We start from the raw sequence: 21754 nt of genomic DNA, 5'->3' as shown, positions 1-21754 counted from the left end.
AATCTAACTCTTATTAGATCACTGCAAACAGACCCATTTACTTCAACAGGCACTAGACTAGGCCTCTAGTGAGTAATACCTTCCCTTCTGACCCATCTGCGGTATCTCTTATGTTAATACAATTCAACAAGTTGGATATTTTCTTAGCAAAATTCTACCACCCACAAATTAATAAATATCTTGGGAATGTGTTCAGGTATACAAGATTGAGCAAATACCTTAACAATGTCATATTATCTGAAAAAGATATATATTTGTGGTGTGTTTTTGTATCAATTTGATATTTGTCAATTACCGTATCTTAAAAAAGAGGCATTCCTTTGAGAGAGAGAGAGAGAACCCATGAACCATAATGTTTTCTCACCCTAATATCCTTCCTGAAATAAACATAGTAAACTTTTATGCTTGGACTGGAAGCTCTCAGTTGTCCTTTGGCATCTGTTTGGTTTTTTTTTCAAACATATTTTCTGTACTGAGGAAAAAGAAAAGATTACTGTCAGACAGAAAAAATGCTGATGAAGTTGCTGGGACAGGGTGGTTATAAATCTGTCTGTTGTAGCTACATTCTCTGATTCTCCACTGTATTCAATTTTATGTCTGCAAGCAGCATACCATTCACTTTTTTTTTCTTCCTTGGTGATGGATAGCACAAAAGGGCACTTACAGAGCCTAATGAAAGTACACGCTACGTAATTATGATCCACTGACAAAAAGAGAAGTTGCCTTGTAGTGAGTAGTGTGACCCTTGGGGTTGCAAGGGATTGGGGGTTAATGAGAGATGGCAATGTTTGTCTTCTGTGCAATAAATGTATCCTGGCATTTACTTAACATAAATGGAGTCAGTTAATCCTTTTCTTTGTGAATCCACTTCAAAGTAAATTTAGATCCTGTTCACAATAAGGGTAGTTTTGTGGAGAGCGGATTAATTTAACGGAAGCTACAACCTAATGTACAACCCCCACCACTCACAGTGCACTTTACTCAGAATTTAAAACACAAAACAAACCTTAACCCTACTTTCTAAAATGAACAGTGTCATTATCACTGCCTACAATAATAAACTGCTAGTAAGATACACTGCATAAACAATTTACTGCAAAATGTTCAAACAAATTTAAGAGCTTCCTTAAATCACCAACAGCCATGAAATTCATGGTTAAGGCTGGGACAGTGTTGTTAGCTCATAGTTTGGCTAGGTCTAACAACACTAAGGTCCTGATTCAGCTCAGCACTCAGTCCCATCCATAGCCACAAGCACTCCTGTCTCCCAAAACTGCATTTTCTTCCATTTCTTCACAAATAAAAGGAACCTCAAAATACCACAAAGGGCCAGCTCTCCCAGAATAGTAATCTCAGTAAGGGAGGTTGCTCTTCACCATTTCTTGGCCCCTTCATGTTTAACCCATTTTATTACACTTTAGATTCAATACATCAAACCAAATTCTTCTGAAATCATTTAAGGATTAGATTCAGCCCTGACCTGAACCAGTTACCCATGCACTGCTCCTCAATGAGGGCTAGGTGGATGCCCAGTTGGACCATTCAGGCAGTGCTTTTAAAAGTGCAGCTAGAATACTGTACCAGTTTCAAAAATGGCTGAACGATTTTCTGCTCAGACATTCCAAAATATTCGTTTTGGGACAGAGACACAGCGTGGGAAATTGCAACTTCACAAGTGATTTGTTTCACAAAAGCTAGGAACATAAGAATGGCCATACTGGGTCAGACCATCCAGCTCAGTATCCTGTCTACCGACAGTGACCAATGCCACGTGTCCCAGAGGGAGTGAACCTAACAGGTAATGATCAAGTGATCTCTCTCCTGCCATCCATCTCCACCCTCTGACAAACAGAGGCTAGGGCCACCATTCCTTACCCATCCTGGCTAATAGCCATTAATAGACTTAACCTCCATGAATTTATCTAGTTCTCTCTTAAACCCTATTATAGTCCTAGCCTTCACAACCGCCTCAGGCAAGGAGTTCCACAGGTTGACTGTGCACTGTGTGAAGAAGAACTTCCTTTTATTTGTTTTAAACCTGTTGCCCATTAACAGGGCCAGCTCTAACTTTTTTGCCGCCCTAGGCACAAAAGAAGAGCGCCGCCCCGCCATAACACCACCACCCCCAGCGCTGGGCTGCGCCAGGCTGCTCAAACCCCCGCCCCCCGAGCGCTGTGCCGGGCCGCCGAAACCCCCACCCCCCTCCCCCCGCGCACCTCGCCGGGCCGCCCCCCCCCCCTGCCCGGCCGAAACAAACAAACAAAAAACAATCCCTCGAGTGCTGCCCCGCTGAACAACAAAGAAAACCAAACACCGTGAGTGCCCCCCGCCACCCCAACATTGGCCGCCGCTTCTAAGGTGCCGCCCCAAGCACGTGCTTGGTTGGCTGGTGCCTGGAGCCGGCCCTGCCCATTAATTTCATTTGGTGGCCCCTAGTTCTTATATTATGAGAACAAGTAAATAACTTTTCCTTATTCACTTTCTCCACACCACTCATGATTTTATATACCTCTATCATGTCCCCCTTTAGTCTCCTCTTTTCCAAGCTGAAAAGTCCTAGCCTCTTTAATCTCTCCTCATATGGGACCTGTTCCAAACCCCTAATCATTTTAGTTGCCCTTCTCTGAACCTTTTATAAATCCAGTATATCTTTTTTGAGATGAGGAGACCACATCTGTATGCAGTATTCAAGAAGTGGGCGTACCATGGATTTATAGAAGAGCAATAAGATATTCTCCATCTTATTCTCTATCCCTTTTTGAATGATTCCTAACATCCTGATTGCTTTTTTGACTGACACTGCACACTGTGTGGACGTCTTCAGAGAACTATCCACGATGACTCTAAGATCTTTTTCCTGACTTGTAGCTAAATTAGCCCCCATCGTATTGTATGTATAGTTGGGGTTATTTTTTCCAACGTGCATTACTTTACATTTATCCACATTAAATTTCATTTGCCATTTTGTTGCCCAATCACTTAGTTTTGTGAGTTTTTGAAGTTCTTCACAGTCTGCTTTGGTCTTAACTATCTTGAGCAGTTTAGTATCATCTGCAACCTTTGCCACCTCACTGTTTACCCCTTTCTCCAGATCATTTATGAATAAGTTGAATCAGATTGGTCCTAGGACTTACCCCTGGGGAGCACCACTAGTTACCCCTGTCCATTCTGAACATTTACCATTTATTCCTACCCTTTGTCCCCTGTCTTTTAACCAGATCTCAATCCATGAAAGGCTCTTCCCTCTTATCCCATGACAACTTAATTAACGTAAGAGCCTTTGGTGAGGGACCTTGTCAAAGGCTTTCTGGAAAGCTCTGCAAGCAAAGCTTTGATTCAGGCTGTGTGTTGCAAGCCTCCCTCCTACTGTCTTTATCAAGGACCGGCTGATGGGACTCGAGTTAAGCAGACTCCATATTGAACAAAACTTTCTGTGATGGGGGGAACATACAACAACGTGCCCGCCCAAGAAAGAAACCTGTTAGCCTTCACTGCACGTTTCCCTGGATAGCCAGGACCGGTCTGTAGGGTGAGCTGCTAGCAAGTGGAACAATTGGGACACTTTTCAGGGGACAGCGAGGAAGAGGATACAGTTGCATATATAAGACAACGCCCCAAATATCAGGATGTCTGGTCACCCTAGTGCTCAGGGAGTGATCTAACTCTGAGGCTGGCTGGGCAGGTGAAGCCCCGCTCGCCCCCTGCAAAGCGTTATCAGCGGGGTCGGAGCCACCTCTTTTCCCAGGGGGCCCAGGAGGACCTTGCCTCGGGGAAGGATTTGGGGTGCCTCTGACGCTCCCGTGGGACAAGCGAGGTGCTGACCGCCTGGCGGCTCTGGGTCGCGGACACCCGGCACTCATGAGCGCACAGACCCGCCCCAGCGCCGGGGCAGAGCCAGCCTCAAGCACGGGACGAGGCCGGGGCTCCTGCAGGTGCCTTGCCGGCTGTCCCCGCCCCCGCGGCGCTGTCCCCGCCCCCTGCCCGCAGCCCGGCTCCCTCGGCAGCTCAGCTGCAGCCGGACAATGCGTAGCTGGAGCCCGCCTGAGCATGCCGCGGCCGCGCCGCGCGGTGCAGCTGGCGCCCGGCTCGCTGGCCCTGGTGCTGCGCCGGCGGCGGGAGGCGGCCGGGGAGCGGGAGCCGAGCGGCGCGGCGCTGTTCCGGGCCTTTCGCCGGGCCAACGCCAGGTGCCCCTGGAACGCCGGGCTGGCGCGCGCCGTCTCCCGCGTCTCGCTGCAGGGCTGGCTGCGGGGCGGCGTGCTGCTCCTGCAGGGCCCCGCCGCCCCTCTGCAGCTGCTGCGGGACGCCTGGCTCCGCAGGGCGCTGCGGCCGCCCCAGGGGTTTCTCATCCGGGCAGTGGGTGAGTCTGAGGGGAGCGCTGGGCACTTCTCGGAGGGGAGGTGTGTCCCCAGGCCGGGCTGCTCTGTTAGGAGGTGACCCCAAAGGGGCAGGAAGGGGGCTGTCCCCATCGCACGTTGAGGGGGGAGTGTGGCTGCTCACCAAGCAAACCCCGTAAAGGGCACCTGGAGAGAAAGCAGCGAGGCTGGGAGGAGGATGCCTGCCCGGTAGCATAATCCTACTTGTGTGTGTGGGGGGGAAGAATATTTCTTCCTCCCTTGTCGTCTCTTTCTGGGGCTTTCTGCGCACCCTTCTTTGTGGCCAGAGGCTGCTGGCCTGGCAGCGCAGTCTAAGTACTAAATTCGTAATTGCGACACAAACCAAAATATTGTAAGTTAAAATGAATCAATCTCCCTGGGTAGAAGACGGCTGGTGTGAGGCATGACGTGCCTGTGTTGCTGGAAAAAAGCAGGCAGGTATCAAAGAGGTCTGGGGATGCTGGTGCTTTTTTATTGAAATGAAGTTGGGGCTGCGAGGGGAGGGGGGTACGTCACAGGGAGCAGCAAAATGTTCTCAGACTCCTGGAGAATAATTTGCAGTTGTTTGAAATAATTTTCATGCAGGTGACATTGATGGACTGACCCTTTCTGGGCTAGTAATCTGTTTGTAGATGCAGTAAAGTTCCCCTTACAAGTTTCCTTCACTTAAGTAATTTCCAGTGTGGACTCTTGATCCGGTTAATATGCATGTGTGTAGCCCCAAAGTGAGAGTCATTGTTGTTCATCAGCATAGGAGTTTGCAGGATCGGGGGTTTCTACAGATTCTTTGATGCCTGTACAAACCAGTACATATGGGCATTAATTTCTATGAATAAAGAAAATGGCTGTTTGTTTGTTTGGTCTTTACTGAGTGGAAAAGGTGTGACTTTTTTGTGTAGTACTTTTAGTTCCATATATGATACTAATGGATACAACTAGGTTTAACATAAAGGGAACTTTTACAGTACTAAAGTACCAATATTTGCTGCAAGTTTTAAATGAAAATACTATCATCCTGATCCTTCACTTGGATCTATGTGGGTAGACTCCTGCACCTGTGGAGAGCCCCATTGAAGTTAACTACTGAAGTGTTAGTTGGTGGGAAAATTATTTAAAGATACCCTGAGCAATCTGTTCGCCAATGTGGTGGGAAGCCATCAAAAAGAAAATGACTTGGAGGTCTGAGAGTAGTCATATCTTCATGCCAATGAAATTGACCTGAAAATATTAGTTTAAATAGTTGAAAGCTACCCTACTTTTTTTTCCACTGGTGTAGTCCTCTTAGTTTAAATAGGGGGGTTGGGTTTTTGTTTTTGTTTTTTTGCTTGGTGTCTTTATTTGCTTTCACTTCTATTTTGTTGCATATATTTGCTATATTTTTAAAGGAATAACTAAATTAGCTGAAAAGTGACATTTTCTCTCTATTTAATGAAACCAGTGGCTTTTTCAAAAGAGCATAGTAAAATGCTGTGAAGAACATCAACAAGTTTAAATAACAAATTCAGATCCTCTCTCACCCCAGCCCTTTCCGCTGTGCTCAGTTAAACCATTTTATAGTTTGTGATTAGAATTTCTGACTTCTGGGACCTAGTACTGACACCGCTAGAGTGGGTATAAATAAGCAAGGAAAGAATATAGTGTCAAGCATGAAATCAATAGGAACTTTGCTATTGACTTCAGTGAAGCCAGGATTTCACCCCATCTGTATAAACTAGGGCAGGGGTGGGCAAACTTTTTGGCCCAAGGGCCACATCTGGGTATGGAAATTGTATGACAGGCTTACCTCCGCTCCATACCTGCTTACCTCAAGCAGCTCCCAGAAACAGCAGCATGTCCCCCCTCTGGCTCTTATGTGGAGGTGCAGCCAGGTGTCTCTGCACTCTGCCCTGTCTGCAGGCGCCACCCCTGCAGCTCCCATTTGCTGTGGTTCCCGGCCAATGGGAGCTGCGGGGGCAGAGTGTGGAGCCCCCTGTCTGCCCCTACACATAGGAGCTGGAGGGGGAACATGCAGCTGCTTCCGGGAGCCGTGCGGAGTGGGGCAAGATCCTGACCCCATTCCCCAGCTGGAGCGCCAGAGCGGGGCAAGCCCCGGACCCCGCTTCCTGGCAGGAACTCGAGGATTAAACAGATTTAACAGATTAAAATGCCTAGAGGTCTGGATGTGGCCCCCGGGCCATAGTTTGCCCACCCCTGAACTAGGGGAACTACATATACATCAAAGGTGATGTGTCTATTGTATGCAGCACGGGTTTGGCTTTAAGTAAAACATTGTGGACACTATTAATTACAATTTAAACAAAGATATCCAAGATTTAGGACAGACTTAAAGGCTATCAAATGGACACAAGATTTTGTATTTTAGTTTGGGTGAAGAAGGATTCTGGAGGAGCTGTTTGTTTGTTTATAGTGTGTTTTGGGAGAGAGTGATAGTCCAATGGGGGAGGTGAACTCAGCAAATTGAGGGTGAACTTGTTTTCATTATTGGATAATAGTAAACATCTACTTAGATCGTAAACTCTATGGGCAAGGACTGTCTGTTGTTCTGTATTTGTACAGCATCTTGCACAATGCAGTCCTCCTAGTCCATGACTGGAGCTCCCAGCTTTTTAAAAAAATGGACAGAAACCATTGAATATTCTAATCAGATTGCATTATAAAGAGCAGCATGTAGACCTCAATACCATTTGACTTATGCAATTAGTTGATATCCAATTAAACAAACTAGTGGCCCATGCAATCTAATGAGGCCAGATTGCAATCATGATTATTATGCATAAAAGTATTGTAGCCTGATTATGGAAGTACTCTTTTTCATTGAAGACCACTCAGAAATCTGAGCAAATGCAGAATATGGCAGCCCACTTGTTTAGTTGTGGTTCACACATGGAACATATTACACTTATGCTCCAGAGACTGCACTGGCTCATGGTTTTTCAGGTTGAATCAAGGTGTTTAGTTTTCATCAATGAAGTCCTTTATGGTTTGCATCCTGTGTATTTCAAAAAGTTATTTGTGCTTTAACCTGACAATAGAGAGAAACTGGGACGATGGAGGTGCTAATCCCTACATTTGTATATCTATAGTTGGAAGGCAGGATATTCTCAGGGGGGTGCCATCAGTCTAGAATTTGCTTCACCCTTAATAGAACCTAAAGTTTGTTTGACCTACAGAACATGTTACAAGGCCTATCTGTTAGGCTTTTCCTCAGTTGGGGGGAAGGATACCAAGGCTGTGCTTTTTGTTATTTTTTTATATATTTATTTATTTTTTAGGTAGGTTGTGGAGTTCTTTAGGTCATTTTTAAGATGGTTAATTAGGATAATTTTTGGCTCTGTGTGTGTTCTTATAGACAGCAGCAAATTTGCAAAATGAATATATAAATATCCAAGTATGTGATAAGTGAGATACACTTTAGTGTAGTCTTTGCTCTGTGTCAAAATCTACGTGTTTACTTGTTTAATCTTTTAATCTGAGTTATTTGCATTTAACCTAATGTCTGCATTTTATATGTATCCATACAAGAACTGTTATTAATAGAAAAATGAGCTCAACATGCCAATTCCTAGTTTTAAAAAAGAACCACATGATTTTAAAGGACCTAGTAAATTTATTAGGTTTTTCACTTTGGTAAACTATCCTCGGTCCTGCTTCCCTTAGCTGTCCTATTATCTGTTTTAACACACATGGGGGGAGGTGGGGAATAATTTTCTTAAGTCTACGTTTACCAAGATAATCAGTTTGGCACCTTTCTCATAGGGACTTTGTGTGTAAGCAAAGTTGGCTAGAGATCTGTTAACAGATTTCCTGACCGGTATAAATAGGACCTTATTCAATTAAACATGTGATTTCATTAGCATTGATAGAAAAAAGGTACTTTATATTCTAAGAAATTAGGTTCTTAGTTTTGTTATTGAGGGAAATATTCATCGAGTGGGTTACTCTCTGCAGGTAGACTGAATGGTTTCTGTAAGCTAAACTTTTTTGCTCTTGCTGATATCCCTGGCTTTCTATCATTAGTATAAGTATTTAAAGTGAAGTTCTACTTGAAAGTGACTGTAAAAATTGCATTGTGAGATGGGTGTTTGAAATTTTTCTGATCTCAGATTAAATGTGTTCGTATGAGTAAAATTGTTATATAATCAGCCCTGCAAATTCAGTGGCTTCTTTTAAATATCAGATGTGTTGATGGTAGCCAACAGTACACAAAGGATCGATGTGGCCAGTATCACATCTGACTGCCTTTGACTTCTATAAACCCAATGGATCAGGTACCCAGTTTGGAGCCAGGGGAATTTTGGCAGTAGATTATTGAACCAGAATAAAATCAAATTAACTGTCCCAGAGCTGTGTTAGTACTGTAGTGCCAACAGTAGTAAAACCTTACTTCAGGGAGTAAAGTAAGGCTTGGCTTGTACTTAAAAAATATGTTGGCATAGCTATGTCTGACATACAATGCAGACAAAAGCCCCGGTATACACTCAGCTATGTTGAGAGAAGAGGGGTATTTATGGGGAGTTCCAAGACTGAGGGGCAGCATGGGAGAAAGCATGTAGCTGTTTGTGGTTTGTGAAGATTATGCATGTAAATTTGGTTTGCTATTGAGGTTGTGGCAGACATAGGTTTTTAAAGGGAAAGGTCGAACTCATCCACATGGACTGTCCTCATTTAAATTGCACAGGGGAGCAGTATGAAAGAAAGCACAGAGTTGTTTGTGAAAAGACGTCAAGGCTGGGAACCATTGTCAGAGCAGAGGGGAAGGGTTGATACAAAGTGACACAGTTGATTAGGTAGGAAGGGGCAGAGTTGTCTAGAACAGTGGTTCTCAACCAGGCGTCTGAGGCCCCCTTGGGGGCCACAAGCAGGTTTCAGGGGGGCCACCAAGCAGGGCCAGCATTAGACTTACTGGGGCCCAGGGCAGAAAGCTGAAGCCCTGCCACATAGGGTTGAAGCCCGGACCCTGAGCCCCGCCACTCGAGGCTGAAGCCGAAGCCCGAGCAATGTAGCTTTGTGGGAGTCCTGTGGCATGAGGCCCCAAGCAATTGCCCTGTTGTTACCCCCTAATGCTGGCCTTCAATTTTATATTGAAGAAGGAAACATGCTTGAGTTTGATGCATAGTGGAAGGGGAGTCAGGGGAGTATTCAAAAAGGGAATTATGTGATCTAAACAAAGGACAAGGAAGATAGCTTTTTGATGATGCAAGACTATTAGTATTAATTTGTATTGCAGTATCATCTAATGGCCCCAGTTCAATCTGGTCTCTGTTGTGGAGAAACTGCACTTTTAACTTGGACATTTCTTTGTAAACATGCTGGACTGGAAATGCACAAGCTTAATGGTAAGAGCATATAAAAGTGCTACAGAGGAAAAAGCCATTTGGCCTAATAAACGTATTCTCTTTCGTTAAATCTATTATTAGATGTTAATCTACCTCCCGACTTTCGTTCAATTCTCTTGCTCCATAAAAATGTCTAGTTTCCTGTAATTTATATCTAGGGCCCTACCAAATTCACGGCCATGAAAAACGCATCATGGACCTTGAAATCTGGTCTCCCTCCATGAAATCTGGTCTTTTATGTGCTTTTATCCTATACTATACAGATTTCACAGGGGAGACCAGCGTTTCTCAAATTGGGGGTCCTGACCCAAAAAGGAGTTGCAGGGGAGTTGCAAGGTTATTTTAGGAGGGTTGCAGTATTGCCACCCTTAGTTCTGCGCTGCCTTCAGAGCTGGGCGTCCGGAGAGTGGCGGCTGCTGACTGAGGGCCCAGCTCTGCAGGCAGCACCACAGAAGTAAGGGTGGCAATATCATACCATGCCATGCTTACTTCTGTGCTACTGCTGGCGTGGCTCTGCCTTCAGAGCTGGGATCCTGGCCAGCAGGCACTTCTCTCCATCTGCCTAGCTCTGAAGGCAGTGCCGCTGCCAGCAACAACGCAGAAGCAAGGGTAGCAGTACCCCAATCTCTCCTACAATAACCTTGCGACACCCCCTGCCTCACAGCTCCTTTTTGGGTCAGGACCCCTACAATTACAACACCATGAAATTTCAGATTTAAATAGCTGAAATCATGAAATTTTTGATTTTTAAAATCCTATGACTGTGAAATAGACCAAAATGAACATGAATTTGGTAGGGCCCTATTTATATCATTTTGTTTCTTTGTCCTTAATTTACAATTTATTCCGTATGTTCAGTATGGTTTGAGTAAAGTGGTTTCACTTAAAATCTATTTTTCTGTAGTACATCTTTCCAGCACAATGATGTACTAAAAGAAATATTGAATGTTGTTACATAGTTCTTATACGTTGACTTGCACAACCATAAAATATCTGATTTTATAATACGTTTAATGTTTAAAAATATATTTTATACTTTGGTTGAGGCAACCTAATTTTTTTAACTCCAACTCTGTATAGGATTTATAGAATAGTAGAGCCAGTTGCAAATTTTTGTGACAAAATGTCTTTTCATCAAAACTGAAATGGTACATAGGAAAGGATCAGCGTTGACTATTTTTTCTCCTTTCAAAATAAAGTTGGAAAAATAATTGAAATGTCGCCACTGGCATTTTTTGATGACAGAGGGCGTTGGTTGCAATTTTGTAACTCTGTCATGCTTCCATTGATAGAGATAAGGAAAATAGTCCCCAAGGGAAGAGTTGAATTAATTATAAGTTCATTTTAGTCACTGCGTGGCAACTGTGAATTGTAGAGGTAGGGAAAGCATCTTGGTGAAGGACACAGAAGTAAAAGTAGACATTCAGTCCCTCTTGAAGAAACAACTACACCTCTACCCCGATATAATGCTGTCCTCGGGAGCCAAAAAATCTTACTGCGTTATAGGTGAAACCGCATTATATCGAACTTGCTTTGATCCGCCAGAATGCACAGCCCTTCCCCCCCGGAGCACCGCGTTATATTCGATTTCGTTTTATATCAGGTCGTGTTATATCGGGGTAGAGCTGTATATTGAGAGTATTTTTAATAAGTGAAGGGGAGAAAATTCAGTGGTTCTTGCCAGCTCTTATTTGAAATTGCATAGATCTCTTCAACGAGTGGGCCATCCAGAAATAGGTTGCCAATGCTGTTGTTCTGCTAGAATGATTATTTTGGTAGCCCGTTGTCCGTCTTCTCTGGCTATTAATTAGAGGTTGCTTCCACACCATCCCAGCCTGTTGTCTCTCCTCTGATCATCCTATCCAAATAGTTTGTTGAAAGTGTCTTCTAGATGCCAAAAGTCAGCCCCCTCTTGATTGCTAATCTCAGATGGAAGAGGATGATGGAAAGCCTTTGTCCACTCCTCTTGCTTGTTCCTTGCCATCTGCAATGGTAGATCCAGGGAATTACAAGCAGTCCTTCCAATGATAGCAGCAACTTCCTGTCAGGAAGGAAGTAAAGTTGGAAAGCTGCAGACAAAACAGAAGTTTTAAAAAGTGGCTTTTTTAAAGACCAAGATTAGTTTGTCTGTCTTATATCCTTTTTTTAAAAAAATGCAGAATTTTAAAACAATATATTTTGTCAACATAGGATATCACTTTCTAACGAGAATAAGATGGGTTATTTGAAAGTTCCTTCAGAAAGCAATTCAGTAATGTGGAAAACAAGGAGAACGAACAGTTTTTATGCTTCTTTTGTACTATCAATTTGATACCCTAACTTCTTACCTGGTGTGTCAGGTACATGGTGAGAAAGCACTTCCTTCCAATTTGAGAGAAAATGTAGCCTTTTTTTTTACTAGAGGGCGGAGGTTAGGAGCATTTGAATACTTGAATTAGAGAACCTGCTAACTATACAGCAGTGGACCTGAAATGTTGAAATTCTTCCCAAGCAGCCCATTTAGAACATCTAGTAAAAATGCCCTGCACTCTTTATTTAGACCCTGATCTTGCAATCAGATTCACACAGGTGGACTCTTACTGAAGCCAGTGGGACTCCACATAGGCGCATGGGTCCATCCACTTGCAGAATTGGGGCCTTGATTTGACCCGAGGCCTGGTTGGAACACCAGCTGAATGTAAGAAGTTCATCCCACCTGAACTATATCCCATAGGATAAATGTAATTATTTAATATGTCTACACAAGGTCACTTTACAGGCATAGGAACACTGGTATACTATACCAGCAAAGCACTCCTAGTGTGGACACAGCTTATACTGGCAAAGCTGTGCTTTGTACTGATATAGTAAAGTCCTGGCCCTCCTCACCTTGAGTGAGCCGTGTGGGTCAAAGTACAGTTTTGCCTGTGTAGCTGTGTCTACACTAGGGGCTTCTGCTGTCACAGCTGTGTTGGTCTTCATACCCTGACTGACATAGCTATTCTGACAAAAGTCTCTAGTGTAGACCTGGCCTAAACAGAATTGCTAATATTTGAGAATTGGCATTGTTATATTGGCTGTACATTGTATAGTTTATTTGGCAACTCATGCATGATCGTATTGACAAACAATTCTACAAATACTAGCAACCCAGTAACATGGGCGTTTGACTACCTAACATTTCTGTACCAGTTGCTTATATTTGTATTATTAATGTTGAAATTTAATTTGTGTAACTATACAAATTTCTACTCAAAGTAAACTTTAATCTTTTAAAACTCATTTACATTTTACACATTTAAATATTTGTTGAGAACAAATTATATATTTTTTCAAAGCATCATAAATAAACTGAGAAACGGAAGAGAAAGCTTCTAAATAACGTTAACTATGTGTACAGTAATTAATATCAATATTAGCATCACAATATTAGAACATATCATCAAGGAAAGCCTAGGTGAAATTATTGCTTTTTGAGCAGCAAACACTTTGAGACTTTTTGGAAAGCTCATGATTCTCGAGACCTTCCATTTGCTGAGTTGCTCTGTAATGTTACACATGGGAACACACAAACTTAATGAGGATAGCAACTCAGCAGGAGATTGTTTATGTGCTTCTTGGATTCCTTTCTCTTGGATTTCCTTACTGTGCACTTCTTTCATGTCTGTTCTAGACTTTGATCTGCTCTGGTAAACAAGGTTACAGGTTTAAAAATCAAGGTTGATTAGTTTTGTAACCAAATCAGTTATTGTGTTTTTTCTCTCTGTGTGCTGACTTGAAAAGTTTTGGTGACCTAAGAAACATGTTGTATTTTATACAACTGTATATAGGTAATCAGAATATAAAGAATATTTTCTAAATAATCTCAAATTTTTAAACTGTTACGCCCAAATTTATTAGCTCTAGCGCTATTTCCAGTAGTACCCTGAGTCTGAAACTGTCAACTTGTGTGTTCTATTATTATTTGATCTCTGTGATTATTATAGTTATTTCTGTAAATCCTATACTGCTAAATCTCAGGAAGAATGTCTTGTGTTCTTTGAAAAATGACTTATCCTGAAGCGAGATGGCTTTGAAAACTTATCTGTTGTTTGTTACTTACTCATCTGATGCTCCTAATACAATGACTATGAGAGCCTGTTTTTGATTTCAAAGACCCAGTAGCTCGAAGCACTCACAATTCCATTTGAAGTCAGTGGCAGCTCCAATGCTCAGCACATTTGAAAATCCGGCTCTTCATTTAAAAACACAAACCAAACCAATAGAAATGTTACCATATGCAATAGATGGCCCATAGCAAAGATTGTCTAACAAATAAGTAATTATCCCTGTTCATAAACACTTGTGCTTGATATGTACTATAGTGATTCAATTTAATTTGTCTTGAAATTAAAACAAACCGTTCTACAAAAATGATTGGGTATGGAAAATTAAAGTGCATGGTCAGTCTCTTTCTTTTGCTGGAAAAATCTAGCCCCTAGAAAATGTTTCCTTCGTTTAAAGATTCTTCTGATTTTTAAAAAGAAAATGAAATATTGCTTGAATTTTGTTCTTGGTCTTTTGAGTTCTTTTACCTTGCCATTCAGAAGTTCCTGATTCAGACTTTAGCAGTATTAACCCCCAATTCAGAATAAAAGCTACAGTTTGTACTCAAACTTTATTTTGTGCAGGTCTGTTTCATTTCCTGGCATGCAGATAAGACTATAGTATGTGAGCTGCAGAATACTGATTTTTAAAAAGTACATATTTCCATTCTCTTGTGTAAATAAGGAAGCGATGATTGCATTAACTAGTGTTACTTTAAACTTTAACTATCAACAGATTCCTAAATCACAACATCTCATTTCAACATTTATTTCGCTAGTCTTAACATGTCTGTCTCTCGGTATCCTGGAGGATGCTGACTTTCATGACCAATATGTACAGATGCATTTCAGTTGTGAAAATTGTGAATGTTTGTTGAAGGCCCATGGGAAATCCAATAGCTCTTCCGGATGGCTGTTGTTTTGCATGGCCTCATTAACAACATGGTGTAAATGTAACCATACCCTTTCTTTTTTAAATTGGTGTAATCCAAGGGAACTTCACAGCTAACATAGGTCAGAGGTGGTGTGGTCATGGTTGGAGTTATGCAAAGCAGGGTAGTCATAGCTAGAAATACGATTGCCTGCATTGCCTTGATATGTAAAGATATCTAACAAGATCAAGAGGCAATCTTAGACACTTCAGAAGCTAACATTAGGGTTGGTGTACTATATTTCTAACACATTTGGTTTATGAAGACACAAGCAAAACCAGTGTTCCTAAAGCAGTGTCATCTACACAGACAGGCACGATTTTTTGTTAACCCTGTTTTTTTTAAACTGTATTTTATTTTATTGTAGTGGATGTGACACACTGACAGTATCCTGAAGAAAACGTATGGAATTAACTTTACTAAATTAAATTAAGCCTTCTTGAATTAGGATTAATACCTTTGGGGTACATTGTGTTAAAAATGCAATTGTGTATGTGTTGTTGTGGAATTGTATGTATTTTTATGGGAAGGGTAAAGAGGAGACTAGCAGAGGGTGATTAGGTAAATTCACTCAGATTGTAACATCTCCAGAGAAATCACCTTTCTGGAAAGCGAGAAGAGGGAGTTGAAAAAATAGAACAACTCTTGAGCATGTTCAGTGGACCCCTGAAATTTTTACCAGAACCAAATGAAGCCCTGTTCCCTTTGACATCACAACACGCATGTTCTCCAATTGGTTTGATCAGGTAGGTTCAGGCCGGAACAGGGACCACTTTTGGGACAGCTTACAGTTTTGGAGACTGATGATACAGGTATACAACAAAATCCTTCTTGAAATGACATTTATATCAGAACAGAAGAAGATTGGAGGCACAAAACTGCTCTGTAATTTGTTTTCTTTTTGAAGAGATCCTCTTCAAATTTGTATCTTTCATTTATAAAAGAAAAATACATTCTTTTTCTGTTGGGAATGTTAACAAATGTGCTGCTGCCTGATTAACTGAGTGCAACAGAAAATTATCTCCAATTATTAACCAACAGGAGCAGCAAAGTTGGGAAAATGTGCCACTCTCATACCTCAATCCATGAAATTCAACATCTGAGATTTGAATTTTTTTTTACAAAGGGAAACTAAATGCAAAAATACCCCTTGCAGTGTGCAATGTGATGTTTAAATTAAACTTTTGCTCACATGTAATCCATTTAATGGATTGTGTCCTTAGTGTGCAAAATTAAATTACAATCAGCGTGCCCTGATTAAAGTAATTAACAGCTATTACTTGGCCCTTGAACATAATAGAAGAAAAACTTATACTTAAGATAAATGGTTTTTATAGAACATGTTCTCTCAAGCCCATCTGATGATCAGTTTTCAGTTAAATCAGGTTATTTTTAATAGGTATTGGGCCGCAGAATATGAATTACCAAGAGATTCAAACCCATTTGAGAATGAAGTTGAATCCCCAACAAAGAGTGGGGAATTAATTTTAAAATGAAACTGGCTTTAGTTATTATCTGCTTTTTTAAATCCTATGTTAATCCTATACTGATGTTAATGGATGATACTGATTTATTTGCTCCTTTTGACAGGCTTCCCTTTAAAATAGGAGAAAGCCATTCTAATCTATTGAAATAAAGTGACTGAATATAATACCTTGGATGTAAAAAGGTAGAATTAATTGTGTAAATGTACATCTTTTTATCAGTTTTCGTCACTAATATTGTAACTGGAGATGTTGGAGAAGCTTCACTTTCCTACTTCAGTATAGACTAGAATAGACAAATGGTACATACAGACCAGTCAAACTGATTGTGCTGTCATCATGCTGTGGGATTTGATATATTTAATTTGTTTGAATAATCTGGCACTGAACTGGAGTTTTACCATCATTGATGTAACAGCTGCTCAGACTCTACAGTACATAAAAGTACTTACAATTAAAGAGAAGATAATTCTCAGATCAGAAGTCTAACCTGAGTTCATAATGTAGGCCTCTTTGCTCAGTTCACATTTTTACTCTGACACTCCCTTATTACATTGTATGTGATGGTTCATTTGGAAATATTTAACCTTGCAAAACCACTAAATAAAGCTCAAGGTAAAATTAGCAAATATGTTAGCCTGCTGGTGAGTGAGTGGCCTTATTAAAATAATTTTGCCAGCTATTTTGGTCTGCGGGAGCTGTGGTGGTTCTGTGGGTTATATAATCCACCAGCTAAAAATTTACAGAGAAGATGAACTGTGACAACTACGAAGAAGCTGGAAGTCAGTACCTTAATCTGGATAAATATGTCAGATGGTTTTTAAAGAGAGATTTTTCTATATCTTTTTTTTTTTTTTTCAAGAACAGTCATGTTAGAATAATGTTTGCCGTCTGTATGATCAAGACAGAGCACACTTAGGGATGACTTGCACCAAACCCTCAATAATTTTCATAGAACTTGTCATGGGGAAACTGTCTGAATACTGTGTGCAGTTATTTAATGTAGGCGATGCAATGCTTTCTTAGATTTAGAGTATTACTAATGCAAGAGCAAAGCTTACTAACAGCCAAGAGTCAGAAAATTATTCAGCAGTGATGAAAGTCTGTTGAAATGTTTTGGAGTAGGTAATGATGAATAAAATAGAATTTATTTTATTCTAATTTGGCTTCTCGTATATTGATCTATTATTTGGAGTATAGATTACAGTGCATGTAGAGTATGTAGTTAGCTGTAAGCATCAGGATATGTATCGGACTCTGGAGCAGAAGGTTAGGGAAAAAGGCATATGAAATAGAAATTGTTGTAATTCAACAAGTTCATCCCCATTTTAAAATCATTACAACACCAAATAAAACCTTTGCTAGTTTTGCTTTGCAAAGTTGTATTTCTTTTGCAATATCTGGTCTTTATCTGCAGCATTTGTATTCTAGTACTGGACTTCTCCTTCTCAGACTTACTTTTGCTATATTATGGACAAGCATATTAAAATTCCATTAAATCACAAAATTCTTTAGTTATTACCAGGAGAACAGTGCAGTAAATTTAGCTGACCCTGCAGAACATTTGGTAGGTACCACATTTACCGTGTAGTGTAGTTGATCTTTCTGATATACTACAAAGCTACCACGACATATGCAAAAACTGGCCAATTCTGCTGAAGGTGTCACCTAAAACTGAGAGATTCTGCAGACCTATAACTCTGTATCACAAGCTCTAATAGACTGGTTGTTGCAAAGATGTTTACTGAGTCCCCAAAAATTTAGTGGAGAACTTGTCACACCATTTTCCCATTTTACACACCCACCAACCAAACAGCAGGAAATGTTATGTCCTTCTGGCTAAAATAAGTAAACTGAAACTGCCCTGCGGAATAGGAGAGAGAAGGTGGGTGAGGTCATATTTTTTTATTGGACCAATATCTGTTGGTGAGGGAGACAAGCTTTCTTCAGAGCTGAAGAAGAGCTCTGTGTGGCTCGACAGCTTGTCTCTCACCAACTGCAGTTGGTCCAGTAAATGATATAACCTCAACCATCTTGTCTCTCTAATATCCTGGGATCAACATGGCTACAACTACACTGTGTACAGCTGTGGAATAGGAGACTAATAGGTGGAAGGAGGAAGAGACAAGAAAATCTCACCTAGGATTCTACAGTCTAAACTAAGGGTTCTAAGTCTGTAGGTTGTGATGTCAAAATAATTCCTCAATGAACTTTTGTGTGGTGGTTATGATGCTGCCTGTCACTCATGCCGTGGTCTTTCAGTAGTGCTTTCTAGCCAAAGACTAGAACTTTGAGTTTCAAAAATAGACTACTAGGTCCTCAGAGGCCCCATCTATGCTGGGTCCTACACCATGTGACCTGATGTGTTTTTAAACACCAAGGTTTACCTTAATTATCCTTTTTTAACCAGTTTGATTCTGTCCACGTTGACTAGCTGTACTTTAAAAACACTCTAGATTATGCAGTTTATAAACCACCTCAGTGTTTAGAGGTTTAAACCCCTAGAGTATCTTTGTATTCAAATGTGGACCCACTGGCAGGTTCAGCAACAGGTAAATGAAGAGGTCACTTCTGTATGTTCCTGACCAGTGGTAAGATGCCAACTTAGAACTGTTCCCTTCCTGGTGGGGTTTTTACTAGGTAGACTGTGCTTCCTGGGCCCAAAAAGGGGAGCTGTCAACCCCTAGCCAAGCTGAGATTGGAGAGGGAGATGAATCAGTTCCATTTGGGAAAAGGTGTGTACTGCCAGCAAAGCCTGGCAGGTTTTGTTGGACAGAGTAGCCAATATGAGAGGTGGTACATGAACCCATTATGTCACTGCAGGGCCAAAACCCCCTTCGGCCAAAGCTGGTGAAGGCTCAGTTGTTGAAACAAAGTGTAGATGAGATGAAAATTTTAACCCTTATGTTGGCTGGATACTTGCCCCTTTAAGAACTCAAATCTACATCTGCATTTGATTGTGGCTCACTTGTCACCCACAAAGAGGAGGCCAGCTTATTGGAAAATGTATCCCATAAACTTTGCAGCACAAATGCCAATTCTATAATTACTCCAGTTTAATGGTGTGAAGGTGATGGAAATAGTTAATACTGATATACGCAGTGAAAGAAGGGTGATATTTATCTACAGCCAAAAAAAAGGGTGAAATAGTTGGAAATACTTCTAACCCTTAGATTCTCTACTGTATATTAGATATATTAAAGGATCTAGAACCTAGGTTATCTATGGACACTAAACAACCTTGGTAGTCAATTTACTGGGAAAGATAAATCTTCTTATATTGAAAGTGACAGCATTGTCCCTTCTCTTTTCCTCCATTTGGATCCCTTGTACACTCTTCCTGATGCTTTCTATTAAGAACATTAGACCCTCACTGTCGCATGCTTTTATTTTTATTTATATATAATATAATTTTCTGTAAATGTGAAAAAACAGATGTCACCCAAAGTAGGTTTTTACCAGTGTGATTGTTGAAAAGGTTTGGGGTTTAGCTCCTTTGCTGAGGTATGCAGACCTTGTGGAATTAGAAGCAGAATTCTTTATGCTATTTTGCATACTAATTATCTTGTCAGCTATTGTAGGTGGAACACAGAACCTTGAGCCTCTGTCTTATTAGGTAAACACGCAAACCAAAAAAGCTTCATTTCCTTTTATAATGTCCTTATCTGTATTTGGAAGTCTATCAAGTGTTCTGTTAAAGATTTAGGCACTTGAAACCAGCTTTGTGATAATTTTTAAAGTATTTAATTGTTGCCCATTGCCATATGTGGTCCTTAGAACATATTTAACACACTCATGCTCTGAAAGCCAGAAATGTGTTTCAGCATGACATAGTTCTCCTCCTCTTTTTGCACTTTGACAGCCATGCCATACAAATCCATTTGTATTTCTCATATCACTTGCGTTCCTCTTTTGGAGCCTGATCCAAGCCCATTGGAAAGACTCCAGTTGATTTCCTTGATCATGCCCTTTAGATGCTGTATTGATATCTTGCTTCATTTTCACCATATGTGTCTATGCATTCCAGATGTTTGTAATGAAACTAAGCAGGCTGAGGTTGCTATTATGCACTAACATTAGAGTAAGAATTCCATGGTAACTGGCTACATGCGTTAGAAGGTAACTTTAAGGACTAGATTTTCAAAAGTTCTCAGCACCTGCAGTTGGGACCAGACTTTCAGGAACTGCTGATGCTGAGAACTTCTGAAAAATCTGGCCCAAAAAGTATAGCACTAGATCACTAGTTTTAAAATCTTTACATAACAGATTAACCTAAAAGGGGCTATTGTTTTGCATATTGTGTCACAAGTTGAGAATGTTTATTCTTGTAATAATCAGTAGTTGAAATATAATGTTTATATTTAATATGCAATCCTCTGTTTTAGGACAGATTAATAAATATGTCCCCAGAAGTCAGTCAGATGTGCTGAGTTGCCACTTCAACAAGAAGTTTTTAAACTTTTAGGTATTCTACACAAATGTAATTTCAGTGCTAAAATGCTGAAATGTATTTGTATTTTTTGTTCTCAAAGCTCGTATGCTCAAAGTTCTTTGTATGCAAATAGATCTTTTTTTCCACCAGTCATCAGGAATACGAATTCTTTAATGCAGCAATACATAAAAGAACTTCTTATACAAGACTAAACTATTACTGTTTATATCAACAAAAACTTGGACATTTCTTAAACCGGGTGTGGCACATATGGTATTTATTTTATATGACAAATATACTTAAGCACATTCATTGAATAATTAAATTTATCATTACAACCACTTTCACGTGATGCTCGTCCTGTCTCTGAAATAGATAGAACTTCTATACTTAAATGCATCTTTTAAAATCTTTCAAATCAGTGATTTTTTTTGTTACATTTTGCACAACTTTCTATGTTCATTTTTCACCAACACTTTTTTCCTCTTAAAAAGTTTCCTAATACTTTTACCTGTAAATATTGTTACTCCTTGATTGTGCATAAAGGCATGTCTCTTTGCTGACATGTTACATTACAGTATACAGTGTTTCTCGGTCTGCAGGCCGCTTGCGGCCCAATCAGCACACAGCAGTGGCCCATGTGAATCCTCAGGGCCATACAGTTAGAGTGTGTGTGTGTGTGTATATATAATATGGATGTGGACCACATAACACACAGAGAGGTGCATTTGCGGCCCACAAGGGTAAATAGATTGAGAACCATATGTCTACAGAAAGGCACAAAACTTGCATGTTAATGGTGTTGTGCCTGTTTATGCTGGGGCTAAACTTAGTCCTTTATATAAAGATGCAGCAAACAGAGAACATCGACAGTAGTAGGGTTATCATGCAAATGTTTATGGGATTCATGGAATGTTTAGCATGGTCAGTTTGTTTAACTCTGCATGGTTACTTTTGACTAAGGATAATTGAAATGTTGATCTTGCATTTCACTTGGCTTACAACGTCCATTCTGTGTCATATAACAGATATCAGTGTATTCAGAAATGTGGATAACTTAGTTGTGTTTTTTGGTTCTATTCAGAATGAATTACTCGTTATCCTAATACACCAGGTTTTTGAAATCTAAGTGC

At 40.6% G+C, this 21754-nt stretch overlaps 1 protein-coding gene across 1 annotated transcript in view; it reads left to right on the top strand.

The window, feature by feature from the left end:
• The first annotated feature begins 4047 nt into the window (after positions 1-4047).
• Positions 4048-21754, top strand: part of STOX1 (storkhead box 1) — a 32659-nt gene continuing 14952 nt past the window's right edge. The window contains exon 1 of the mRNA XM_024198160.2: positions 4048-4357. Coding sequence (XP_024053928.2) covers positions 4048-4357 — 310 coding nt within the window. The remainder of the gene's footprint in view (positions 4358-21754) is intronic.

The sequence above is a fragment of the Terrapene carolina genome, unplaced genomic scaffold (assembly GCF_002925995.2).
Source record: "Terrapene carolina triunguis isolate 2854851 unplaced genomic scaffold, T_m_triunguis-2.0 Scaffold95, whole genome shotgun sequence".
Lineage (NCBI taxonomy): Eukaryota > Metazoa > Chordata > Testudines > Emydidae > Terrapene > Terrapene triunguis.
The sequence above is the reverse complement of the archived record's forward strand: the minus strand, read 5'-3'. Positions and strand labels throughout refer to the sequence as shown.